Source organism: Pongo pygmaeus, chromosome 22 (genome assembly GCF_028885625.2).
Source record: "Pongo pygmaeus isolate AG05252 chromosome 22, NHGRI_mPonPyg2-v2.0_pri, whole genome shotgun sequence".
NCBI classification, from domain to species: Eukaryota; Metazoa; Chordata; class Mammalia; order Primates; family Hominidae; genus Pongo; species Pongo pygmaeus.
The window spans coordinates 25,917,971-25,931,877 of record NC_072395.2 but is presented as its reverse complement, the minus strand read 5'-3'; the positions used below and the strand labels follow the sequence as shown (position 1 = coordinate 25,931,877).

Here is a 13,907-nt window from a genome sequence, read left to right as displayed (position 1 = left end):
AAAATTTCTAATGGAATGAACAGTTCCTTGAATTTTCTCAACTCCTTTTCTACCATGTGAAATGGCGATGTCACTTGTAACCTTTCAGAGTGGAACATAATAGACATTTACACGGGAGTGGGGATTGAAAGAGATGAAAGAGGGTGCTCAAGAAGACAAAGGGGGAGAAAGAGGGAGAAGAGAAGGAGCAAGAGGAGGAAGAGGAGGAGGAAAAAGAAAAAAGAAGGAAAAGGAGAAGGAGAAGGAAGAAGAAAGAGAATAAAACATGATTAACAAAAAATTGTTAAATAATGTTAGTGGTATTATTCCTTTTTCAAAAATCATCCTATCTTTGAAAAATATATTTTTTGAAAATATCCAAATTTCCCACAAATTATATCTTTTCAATGTCTAATAAATGATAAGGTTTTTAGTCTTAATTTTTCAAAATATAGGAAACAACTAGAAATTCCTCTTCAAACTAACTTCCTATGATTTTTTTAATGCAAGTAGAACAGATCAGGTTCAACATTATATCTCATTTTCTTCTTAATAATTAAGGTAGTTAACCAATAGTATAGACAAATAACATTTGCTACTTTCTAGCTGTGTGACTGAACTTAAAAGATAAAACTGGATTATCTCTAAAACTAGTTTCATCTCTAAAATTCTAAGTGCAGAGGCAGTTATGGAAACACATGGAGTTTATAAAAGTCAGCATTCTTTGGACAGTCCACAGAGCACCTAGAAGCTTCCTCATTATTGAATCATTCATTCCCTCATTGCCACTATACCTCAGAGATAGGAGTGTTTTCAGATCCCACAATACACCATAAGAAAATTTCCCTATTCTTGGTGTAAAACCAAGTTGGATACGAAAGGGTTGCTGTTACATTAATATCTACTATACAATGTGTTAATGGAACTCTGAAATCATAAGTATGAATACTTTTTCTTGTATTTATTTTAATGTGTAATACTTGATTACCTATAACCCTAGAAGCAAACAATAAAGGATATACTACTGACCATTATTCTACTGTGTATAGCTACACCTTTCTTCATTGGAGGCAAAGTTTGATAGTCAATAAATATTTGTTAAACTAATGGCTACAGAGTCACTGAACAGAAAGCATAATCGGGTCAGAGAAGGGACAGACAATGGTTGTAACATATGTTCCTCTGTTTATCAGATTCTGATCCTTTTCTTACCAGGGTTGCCCAAAAGCAGTGCAGTGGAAGAATGATATAGACAGAGAAGTGGAGAACAGGAATGTTCTTCCAGAGGGAGTTTTCAATTTGAGACATCAGTAACTTCCACTTTGCTATCTTCTAGTTGCTGATTTTGCATCTATAAGAGATCTCAATTTTTTCTGTAGTGCAACAATATGTTCACAATGAGTGTATAATACTTACACTTTGAAAAAGTTGTCCAAGTCTTTGACTTCTTCCTTATTTTCTCCAGTTTGGTGTCCTCTAGTTTGTTTCCATTTCCCACTTTCTGCTATGAGTCTTCATACTGAAAATATTTGGAATATAATCTTAACTTGATGCATTTTAACTTGGTTCCCTACACTATGCCGTATGGAAGGAAACCTCTCAGGTCCTGTCCTGAGGTAGTGAGGGCTCTGATCGCCTCGCACTCAACCGAGCAATTACAATATCTTAAGGCAATACAATATAAAGCCTTTTAACCTCATGCTAGAAAACTGATTTCATTGGTGAAGCAAGAAATCACCCTTTAGAGATCTGAGGTCACTTCCCAGTGGGAGTAATTATGTTTTACAAAATAATTTTCCAGAAATGGAAAAGAAAAAAATGTTTGTTTGTTTGTTTGCCAACTAGTGTATACATATGAAAGCAAAAGATTACTTGGTTTTAACTGAATATCAGTCAGCAAAGGAAGTATTCAGGTATTCAACTCCTGATTTTCTGTTAATAAAACAATCACACAATCTTAAAAATGATCACCTCGCCTCAGGGTGTTTCCTCCAATCACAAGGAGCCCACTTCTTCATAAGACAGTTCAATCTGTGCTCCACTGTTTCTACCGTCTGTAATTTCAAGAGTAAATCTATTGCACTTCAATATTATGTTTCTTCAAATATTTAAAGAGGCTCTCATTTATTCCCTATATAAATTTATTTATCTCCCAAAATACATCAACAGCCTTTTTCAACTATATTTTGTGTAAGTTTTCTAGATCTCCACAGGTTCTGATGTTTCAAGTGGTCATCTTTAAGTAAAAAAATTGAAGGTAAGATTCCCTATTACTTAGCGTTTCTCCCTATCTTCCTATCTATCCTGTGTGTATGTGTACACCTTAGTAAAACATTCACATATATAAGCATTTGAGCACAATGACACATATTGCAGCACTGACTGAAGGAGAGATATACTGGAAAAAACCTAAGTACGTATATATATAAATTCGAGAGTGGGGAAATATAATATTTTAGTGTGATGAAATACATTCAGTAATTAAAATTGTTAAATAATATTTTGTACAGGAATATGTATGGTTAAAAACATAATGTTGAGGGAAAAAAAGTTAAAGATTGTAAAATTGTGTTCGAACTTTTATAAACCAAATCAATGGACACACATGAATTAAAGTTTTAAAATATCCAGACTGCAAAGAAAAATTCAAAAGCATAAAGCCTAATTTAGTATCTTAAGGGAGGTATACAATGACAAACAGACAGTTAATGGTCTATCACAATAGTAAAATAAGGTTAGATTTCAGCAGCAATGATTCAGGAAAGACACAGTGTCAACAAGCTTTTGTTTTTACCAGACAAGCATAATCTTGACTGTTTTTCATGCTGTCTGGCTTCTAATGGTTCTGCTCATTTTATGAGGCTGCTTCTCTAAATGTACTATCAAACATGCAGATAATGCCAAATCCTCCTAATAATTACGTTTTGCTCAGGGTGATTAGAAATCGTTTCTTTTGATTACGTAAAATAATCATTATTAAAATAGCCTACAAAGGTTACTAGGAGATAAATTGTGTGAGAGTAGACAAGAAATATTGGCAAGAGAAAAATAACCAGAAGTAACTTTACCAAATAAAATAAGAAAAGCTCCAAGGTGAAATATTTTGGTCCATGCTCTCTGTCTCTCTCTCTCTCTCCCCCCATACACACACACGCACACACACACACACGCACACACACACACACACACACACACACACACAGAGTGTGATACGTATAAAATGTATATATTATTTTTAATTATATATATTTATATATAAAGAATACATGAAACAGAATACTATCCAGAAATATAACCAAATATATATAAATTATAGTTTATAATAATAGTTATTTATAATAATTTAAAGAAATGTAGATTACTATATAAATGAAATTCATGGGAAAAAGTAAATTTCTATCTGCATACAGTAATAAAAGAAAAATAAATTTTAATTGGATCAAAGATTAAGTTTTAAAAATTAGAAAAAAGTATGTGAAGTTTTTTTATAATCTTGGAGTTGGTAAGGCCTCTAAAGCATGATGTTAAAGAAGCCATAAATATATGGCTATGTAATGGATATAATTGATTGACTTAATCATTTTTAGATTTGGTATATCAAAAAACCCCACAATCAACATTAAATAAAAAAGCAAACTATAAAATATGTGCAACACATATGACCAATGAGACTAATTCCTTGTAAATAAAAATATTATTAGTAATTAAGATAAAGAAATATCAATAAGTAGGAAAATGAGCAGATGCACAAGGAGTTCAAAAGAAAAGAAATACTCTACAACTCTATGACAATAATAAGATCTCTTTACCTTACAGATTGAAAAAATGTCAACATAATTTGGAGTAATTTGGGGAGGAAATATGTTAATTCATTGTCAATGAAAATCTAATTAGAAACATACATTTTATACTTAGTGAACATATTTAAAGCAGAAAACAGGTAACATTTTAAGAGACAAAAAATATGCCCAATTAAAAATAAAAACCCTGTTTCTTATTTAGAGAAATGTAAAATAAACAAATAGGAATAAAAAGAAAAAAATAAGCTTTCTGTTGTCTGTTAAATTGGCAAAGGTGGCAAAGAAAAAACATGAATTAGAGACACATTGGAAAAAGACAAACATGACTGAAGTCACAGAAGAAGAGAGAACAAGACTAAAACAATAGCCGAAGAGATCCTGGCTAAAAGCTTTCCATAACTGAAGTATGCTTCTAGCCATAGAAGCAAGATATTCAATAAACCACTAGCAATAAATAAATAAATAAATAAATAAATAAATAAGAAAGATCATAGTAAATCCTAGAATTGTTGAGAGAGGAAGCACAAAATCCATAAATGGATCAATGGGAATGTTGGAGAGAGAGTCCAATCTATTCCTTGTCTATTCCTTGTTATTCCTTGTTATCTGATTGTGAGTATTTTAGCTACTGGTGACATAAAATTGCAAATTAACTGTCATTTCAATGAGTGTATTTCATTTTGGAGTTCACATCTCAAAAAATGTGAGTATAATCTCAACAACAGCCTCTTATCTGAGGCTTTTAAAGGCCATTCCAATCTTCTTTGTGGCTGGAAGCTTCCCAGAAAAATGGATCCATGATATGTCTCTATTGTCACACCTCTTCACTGTAAATTCAATAAATTCCAGTTTCTTCACTGTAAATACTTTTGTCTATAATTCCAGAGGCAATCTTTGTGGAATCCTATATCCATATATCAAACACTCTGTGCGCCCTGGAATTGTGTCTGGGGAGGAGGACTACAGGTATAGAAAGAAAACTCACATCAGGAGTAGGAATGAATTCCAATAAAGACAAATCACTACCTCCCCTTCAGAGGAAGGGGTGTGATACGGTTGATTTGCCACCAAATGGATGTGGTCTCTCTGAGGAATGGCACCATAACAAGGTTGCAGCATGACTCCTTTCTGCCAGCAGACCAAGCATTCAGGAGATGTAGCAGTGGTATGAGACTAACCTTGATAAAAGAGAGTCCATGTTTTTGGTCCCTGATAGGCATTGTTGTGAAGTACAAAAATCTACACACTTAGAGCCCACTCACATAGGTTCATCCTCATTCTTCCCTCCCAGACTACATTCCTCCAATTTTCAATTTTGATCTTCAAGACCCCTAACAAGCTAGCAAAGCCATTTTCAAAGCCCATGAATTCATGTTTATTTTTACTTGTGACCAATTCTCCATCTAAATTTGATAACTAAGTGCAATGTTTATGGCTCTGGTCAGTGAGAGAATTCTTCCTCCTGAGTGTCCGTGAAGGTCATATGAGTGAGTTGTAATGCGACAGCAAGTCCATTTTTTATGGCTGTGGCCCATGAGAGAATTCTTCCTCCTGAGGGTCTGTGAAGGTCATCTGAGTGAGTTGTAATGCAGCAGCAGTCCATTTTTTATGGCTCTGGCCAATGAAAGAATTCTTCCTCCTGAGTGTCCGTGAAGGTCATCTGAGTGAGTTGTAATGCGACAGCAAGTCCATTTTTTATGGCTGTGGCCCATGAGAGAATTCTTCCTCCTGAGGGTCTGTGAAGGTCATCTGAGTGAGTTGTAATGCAGCAGCAGTCCATTTTTTGGCTTGCACCGGGACATAGAATGAAGTCATCCATAGAAACTCTCCCATGAGGCCATAATATTGACCTTAAGAAAATATATTAATGCCACAGAAATACTTGATAAGGGATTTAGACTACCTGTTCATACCAATTCCTAGTGCCTTTATACCTGCTTCAGCATGGTCCTACACATGCCATTTCCAATGTGTGATGGCTTGCTGCTGTGGCAGCTAGAAATTATGATTTAATAAATCTGATAACAGTTCACGATGAGCAGTGCTTTTCACATAGGCAGTCACTTGGAAATCAATGATCAGGTACTTAGTCCCAGATAAGACCCAACAGCATACTAAGATCTATTGTTTAAACAGTAAGCAGTTGTCTTCTGCAGAGTTTTTTATCTGGAATCCTCAAAGTATTGTTATTTATCTAATTGACTTTTGTAAGTAATCTACACAATGTCCTTATTTATCATGGATATCTCCATTTCATTGGATTCCTGGTTGACATAGCCTAAATGGCAGGGCAGTTTGCACTGAAGACCAGAATTAGTACAAGGACCCACTGAAAACTGGAAATCCTATGAATCAACCTAAAGTTGATCTAAAGTAATATTTACAAAGCAGTTTTTATGCTGCCTATAACATTCAATGATCTTGCAAGAACTGTGCCTCTTTCTTGGTGGTAAAGAATATAAAACAAACTAATGTGTATTTTATGTAGTGGGAGGATGGCCTGCCCTAGTGTATTGGACTCAACACCTAAATGATTTGGCAGAATTCTGAAAACATCTAAGGGTTATTGCTAACCTTCTTGTATGTCACTTCCTACTCACAGGTCTAATCAGTGCATGCCTTCGATGTGTGACTAATATGATGTTCTATAGATTATCATGACCATTAAGTTCCCTAAGGACTATATTATGACAGAGAGTAAAAGAGTTTGAAAAAGCTGAACAAACTATAAATATTCAGAAAGTTATGGAGTAAGAAATGTGACTTTTTAAGGGTGAGAACTCCATCACAAGACAAAGTTGAGAGGTTTTCCACAACTTTTTGTTGACATATTAGTAGTTTTATGATATCCTTCATGTACTCGATATGAGGTTAAATCTATTGGAATTTCAAGATATTGCAAATACAACATACAATGTGGCAAGGATCTTCTCCATGGAAAAATATTTATGATGAAACGTAAATTTGTTTAAAAAGTAAAACACCTATGGTGAAATACTGGATCTTGGCTCTGCTGACAGATCCATTCCACCCACACCCCTCCTTTATGTTCCTCTAAAGACCACCCTGAAGTGCCTTTGCAATCACCTACTCTGTTTTTTCCTGGAGGACTCTGTTACTCTGCATTCCTGGAAAGTGTACCTCTGATACTTTCCTCCTTGTCCTGTGACTAACTTGACTCATACTGTTGCTAGTTGTCTATACTTAGTCAATGGAACTAAAGCTTCATCTTTTATCCCGTTGGCCTTTTGGGGTACTCTCCCCACTAGCCATGACACTGTCTCTCTGTAAAGTCTGAGGCATCACATCAGCTCCTTCGAACAGCTTCTGTGCTGGGCATTGTCTGAAGGGCTGTTCCTTGTCAGAAGGACTACTCATCAACTTAGTTCATAAGCATAGCAGCTTAAATTATGAGATCTCAGGAAACAAAAGTTTGCCCTGGGTTTGGTAGCTTCCCTTCTTACTTTTTAAAATATTCAGATTATCAAAAGCAATTTAGGAATATATTCATCTACCATAAACAAATCCCCTAATATGGTAGAGTTTGGCTTAGCCAGGGAGAAATATGTTAATTAACTCATGGTGTGGGTTATCGTGAAGAGGAAGCCATATAATACAGAGCCTGTTTGAACCAAAAAGGTTGTTTTTTTTTCTTTTCTTTATTCTAAGAGAAATAGCTAAAAATTAAAAGAATGAAGAGATTGGTGACTTGATCAAAAGCTAAGTAATCTGTTCAATGTCACAAAATAGTAATATAATCAGTGTTCAAATCCCAGTTTTTGACAGCCAACTCAAGACACTTTCCTTTACACTTTTTCAATTGACTAGAGTTATTTCCACATTTACTAAAATGTTCACTTCTTCTGCCATTTTATTCAGTTAAAGATATTTCTCTGTCAATTTGTCAGCAGTGCAGGGAAAGTCTATAGGCTCTGTAAACCAGAGAGAAAAAAAAAGAATTTTTAATACTATCCTATTACTTTGAAATGTGTGTAGTAAAAAGTTGATTACCCAGTTATATTGATAGTTGCTTTATTTTTTATATTTTAAACAAAATTTAAGGTGGGATTCTACAGTATATAATATCACAATCCTAACCGAAATACAATGCTATGTGCCTTTAATAGTTTCCTTTAAATAAGAATTAATTAAATTGGAAATTCATTGCTATTAGCATTAGGAATGTCTCTTGTTTTTATTGGAACTAGAGTAATTTGAAAAATTTGTAGGAATAGTGCTGCAATAAACATACATGTGCATGTGTCTTTACAATAGAATGATTTATATTCCTTTGGGTATATAACCAGTAATGGGTTTGCTGGGTCAAATGGTATTTCTGGTTCTAGATCCTTGAGGAATAGCCACACCATCTTGCACAATGGTTGAACTAATTTACACTCCCACCAACAGTGTAAAAGCATTAATGTTTCTCCACAGTTTCACCAGCATCAAATGCAAATCAAAACCACAATGAAATACCATCTCACACCAGTCAGGATGGCGAGTATTAAAAAGTCAAGAAATAAATTTGAGTTTACCAAATGATAGCATTCACTTTATAAATGCTATCTTTTTTTTTTTTTTTTGATATGGAGTTTCGCTCTTGTTGCCCAGGCTGGAGTGCAATGGCGCGATATTGGCTCACGGCAACCTCCGCCTCCCCGCAACCTCCGCCTCCCAGGTTCAAGCGATTCTCCTGCCTCAGTCTCCCGAGTAGCTGGGACAATAGGCATGCGCCACTACGCCCGGCTAATTTTCTATTTTTAGTAGAGAGGGGTTTTCTGTATGTTGGTCAGGCTGGTCTCAAATTCCCAACCTCAGGTTATCTGCCTACTTCGGCCTCCCAAAGTGCTCAGATTACAGGCGTGAGCCACCGCGCCCAGCCCTATCATTTTGTATATTTTCAAGCATGTCATAGATGAATTTCACTTTAGTGCATAAATAGATGAAGCTACTGACTTTTTTTATTCAACTAGCTCCTGATTTCTCTCATTAACATATTTGATGAGATGCTTCTGATTTTTCGATATCTTCAAAATACTTAAAAGTATCTGTATGTGTCAGAGTCTAGTCAGGAGACAGAACCCACATGAGTAATTTGAACAGAGAATACTTAATATAAAGAATTAGCAACTGGTAATAGGAATTAGCTACTACAAGGAGAATAAAAAGTAACTCTAAAAAAATACCCTAAGAGAGAATTGACATCTTTTACGATACTGTTTTTCTATTTATTAATATAATGTCTATCTTCATTTATTTAAGTTTTATTTACTAATACGCTCTTCATTACTACCTTTTGTTAAGTTTTATAATTTTCTCTAAGTGCACATCTTTAAATTTGTACATAAGCTTAGAGTATTTGTTGTTTTGCAAGTTACATTTTTTACGTAAATAATTGTAATTTTTTGTTGACATATTTTTTTCAAGATTTATTTGTAAAAGAGATCAATTCTCTATAAGCTAATAAATATGTTGATACACAATGAATATAATAAATATCTTTGTATGTTAATTAACACATGAATCCAATGCAATTACAACAAAATCCTGAAATAATATTTTAAGAAATCTGACAAGCTGATTGTAAAATGTTTACAGAACATAAATGGGATAAAACTAACAAGGACGCTGCGAAAAATAAGAGATGAGAGAACTTAATCTATCAGACATCAAGATTTATTTTAAAACTATATTAAATTAAAACAGTGTAATATGGGTGCAGGGCTAAACACATACATTAACAAAACAGAATAGAGTCTAGTAACAAATCCATACATACACTGAAGCCGAAAATATAAGAGAGGTAGTATTGCAAATTGAGGGAAATGATGAACTATTAAATAAATGATACCAAGTCTGATTTCTGCATATTTACAAATATATAAAAATAGATTCCTAGCTCCCAAAATGTACAAAATGAACTACAAAGGGATGGAATTCTTAAGTATAAAAAGCAAAATATGTTTTAATTTACAGAAGAAAGTCTATATAATATCTTTATGATCTTGACAGACAGAAGGATTTCTTAAATCAGACACATACACCCAAAATTATACCAAAAATGATTCACAAATCCAACCACATTAATTTTTTTAAATTATTACAAAGGCCATTTAAACAGCTGATAAACTTTACAACAATCTTGAAATGAAAAAGTGGAGTGATGGGGACAGACCATTGGTGCCAGGGCTAAGATCACAGGGGAGACAGCCCAGGAAAGTTTCTTTGAAGTGACGGAAGAGGTCTATGTCCTTATTGTGGTCGTCGCGGCTACATGAATCTATTTATGCAATGGTATTTCATAATACTATACAGCAATAGTAAAAAAAAAAAAAAGAGTGCATGTAAAAACTGATTAAATCTGAATCTGAATCATCTGCAGTTTACTTTGAAAAAAAAAAATACCACAGGCCTAAAGGAGAGAAACCAAGGAAGAAATAAATGTGGAAGGGTGATGCCCTGCCCAAGGTTGAGTTTCAGAACTCCTTGGAGAGAATATGAGTGAGGCCCACTGGATGGAGAGAGGTTCTCTGGGTTGCACTGGACCAGAGCTAGTCCACAGAAGGTGAACTGAAAATGGGGATCAGAGAATTTAAGGCCAAGGCTGGCAATAAAACTTGCTGGAGGATGAGTACCACTGGGTGCCTGAACATAAGCCACTGGCAGCTGCACTATAGGAACAAGAAGAGAAGTAGCACAAATGAAAATCTTGGTGTTGAAATAGTTCAGCTTTCTAGATTCTCCTCTCTTTTCTACAACTCTAGATAATCTAATAGGAAATTGGAATTATCTAGCCAATCAGAGACAGCCCTTTAAATGAAAGGTTTAAAATGGAATCTTCTGTGTATGTATCGTTCCATATTTTAAAGCATTGCTAGCTATTTGAAAACCGTATGGGATAGGCATAATTGATGTTGGGGGGAGGAATCTCATAACCTAATAATCTCCACTTAAACTTAAGCAGTTATATTAAATTGTAGATTGGCTATTCCCTGAACCTGGCAAAATTCAGTTTCAGATTCTTAAATACTATTCATCCATATAGAAGTTTTAGGCATGTTATTAAGAAAACTCATAAAACCTGACAAATGTTTGAATGTATGCCCACCAAAGAATTAGGTTCTCATTGATTTTTTTCATGATATTTACATTTACCCATAACAAAAGCAGTAAGTGCATACATATTATCCATCTAGTGCCCATATTTTATTTCTAGAACCAGTAATCCAAACAGAGATTTTTCCATGTTTTTATATTTACCTTTTGCTTGGTAACTAGAAAAAGACTTGTTAATATTCATTAAATGTTCTCTATATTATCTTCTTCACTACTTTCCCCACAATTGAGATACACCACAAAAATACATTAAAATATTAAACAGGGTATTGACCTGAGGAATTTGAAGGAGTTTTGTCTTAATGGAGGGAAGTTCTCACTACTGGTGACATTTCAGAAGTTCTCCTTGGCCTCAGGTAATTGTTCACAATTTTCCTTATGGCAGCCTTCATATCCCTATTCCTTAGTGTGTAAATAATGGGGTTTAGGATGGTGGTGGAAACAGTGTAAAATATGGCAAGAAATTTATCCAAAGGATAGATGGTAAAGGGCCACACATAGATGAAAATGCAAGGTCCAAAGAATATTACTACTGCAATATGGGAAGCCAGCGTAGAAAATGCCTTCGCCATTGCCGCCGAAGACTTGAGCCAAACCGTAACAAGAATAATGATGTAGGAGCTGACCAAGAGAGAGAAAGTGCTTAGGGAAAGAACTCCACTATTGACCACAATTAGTATTTCAATAATGTAAGAGTCCAGGCAGGTAAGTTTGGTCACTCGAGGAAGATCACAAAAAAAGCTGTCTACTACATTAGGTCCACAAAAAGGCAGGTTCACGGTAAATGATAACTGGCTTAATGTGTGCACCAAGCCCACAGCCCAGGAGATCATTACCAAGACAGTGCATGTCCTTCGGCTCATGATGACCACATAGTATAAGGGTTTGCATATGGCTACATACCTGTCATAGGCCATCAAAACAAGTAGCACCATCTCCCCTCCAGTAAAAAGGTGAATAAAGAAAATTTGGGCTATGCAGCCACTGAAGGATATGGTCTTGTGTTCACTCAGAAAATCTGCAATCATCTTAGGGGTAGCAAAAGAAGTCTGACAAATGTCAACAAAGGAAAGGTTTCCCAAAAGAAAGTACATAGGGGAGTGCAGGCTGGTATCAGAAGTCACTGTGAGGGTAATGAGAAGATTTCCCAGCACAATGACCATATACAACACAGAGAAGAAAAAAAAAAAATAGAAAAGCTTGAGTTTTTGAGAACTACGGAGTCCCAACAGTACAAATTCAGACACCACTGAAGAACTGGCCTTATCCATGGTTCCAAGCTTCAGACTTATTCTGAAACAACTCTAAAGGAGGATAAATAGAAAGGAATCAGAATTTGAATTAAGAATACTTCTAAGGTGAGGGATTCTGAGATCTCAGATACAATGTGCATTTGCTGAATGCCAAAATTTTGAAGAGGCCATAATAGTATGTCTGGATAGGTGGATAATAGGAAAGAACTTATGTAAATGTCTAAATAATGCTTAATAATTTAATCTGTATAATTAGAACCCCTTGAGTTTTTGGATAGTCCTTGTCTTTTATACAGTAGGAAACGAGCTTACCCAGGAGCTGACTCATGACAACAAGACTAGAGGAGTGACCTAGAGTCCAGCTCCACAAGCCTCATAGGTTGACAGAAAATGTTTACATCTGCTTGTCTTGTGGTCATCTTACATCATCAATTATACAACAGTCTTCTTAACTTTTGAAGAGATATTCATGGCTTGATTATTATTACATGATGTAAAGTCACACAGATTAACTTTTGGCCAGTTATTTTATCTGAGCTTTAATTCCACACCTTAAAAAAGATGGGAGATGTAAAAATACCTACTTTACAGAAAACTTTAGAGTTTAAGCAGAATAACTCATGACATTGTACTATCAAAGTAATTGTATTGCAACATATGATCTTAATACATTAAACACCCTATATTAATAGAAATTTACCTTCGTGCTCCTGCAGGAGTCATTTACAATTTAGGCAATTCCTATTAAACAGATACTATTGAATGTATATTATACTGGCCTATAGTTCCAACTGAGTCTGTCAATTAGTTATCTAATAATTTCTTAAAACACATATTATGGCTTACCTGAATTATCTAAATCCTATTTTCCGTTGATTATCCAAGAGCGGAACCAAAATTTTTCATTTTCTTTGCCTATCAGAATTAGATTTCAGCCCACTTACATTCTCCCTGCTAGAGTTCTCCATGATCTTCTTAAAACATCTTTATAATTAATTCTGGAAAATGAAGTTTAAAAAAAATTTCTGGATAGAGAAGTAAAAATGATTATAAACCTCTCATGCTCTTGAAAATATCTAAAAATTTGCATCTTATGTTTTTCACCCTGTAAAGACATACCCCTACTGTATAAATCTAGTTCAGTTGCACTGGAAAAACTTTAAAGAAGTGCTGTTTTAACAAACCATATTAGTTCTGACAATTAACTGTAGACAACAGTCATAGTAAGAGACCTGAGAGAGTAATGATCTAATTCTAGTCCCATGTGAGAACATGAACATCTTTTTCTGCTAATTTATTTCATACAAGAAGCCAGAGTCTTTCCTTTGTCTCTAGGCTACAGACCTAGTCTCTCATTTAGATGAATGCAGTTGCAATCCACACAGGGAAGCCCCACAGTAAACAATCACATTGTGTACTCTATTGGAAGAATGTTCAGAGAAGCATTCCACTGGGCCACATTTTGGATATACATTATTGTAAACTCTGGAACTACAGCAAAAAAAAAAGATGACTCATTATAATTGTTTAAAGCATTAGTAACAACAAATCAGTGTCTATAATATACAAGAAGGCAATAATTAAGAGGATCCTGAAATATGATGTAATCACTTTATCCCATGTGTGACTCATTTTGTTCCCCCATTTCTAAAATAAAAGTGTCCTTGCTCAAGTTCATGTATTTATTACATAAAATGATCAACTCTACATAATGAAAATGTTTATTGTATGAATGTAATGTATTAAGCTAAAAATT

General features: G+C 34.6%; 1 protein-coding gene across 1 annotated transcript; it reads right to left on the bottom strand.

The window, feature by feature from the left end:
- Nucleotides 1-9,521: 9,521 nt before the first annotated feature.
- Nucleotides 9,522-13,643, bottom strand: LOC129022354 (olfactory receptor 4K5-like). The gene has a single exon (XM_054468463.1). The coding sequence runs from the start codon at nt 12,167-12,169 to the stop codon at nt 11,198-11,200; it is 972 nt and encodes a 323-aa protein (XP_054324438.1). The 5' UTR covers nt 12,170-13,643; the 3' UTR covers nt 9,522-11,197.
- Between the last annotated feature and the right edge of the window lie 264 nt (nt 13,644-13,907).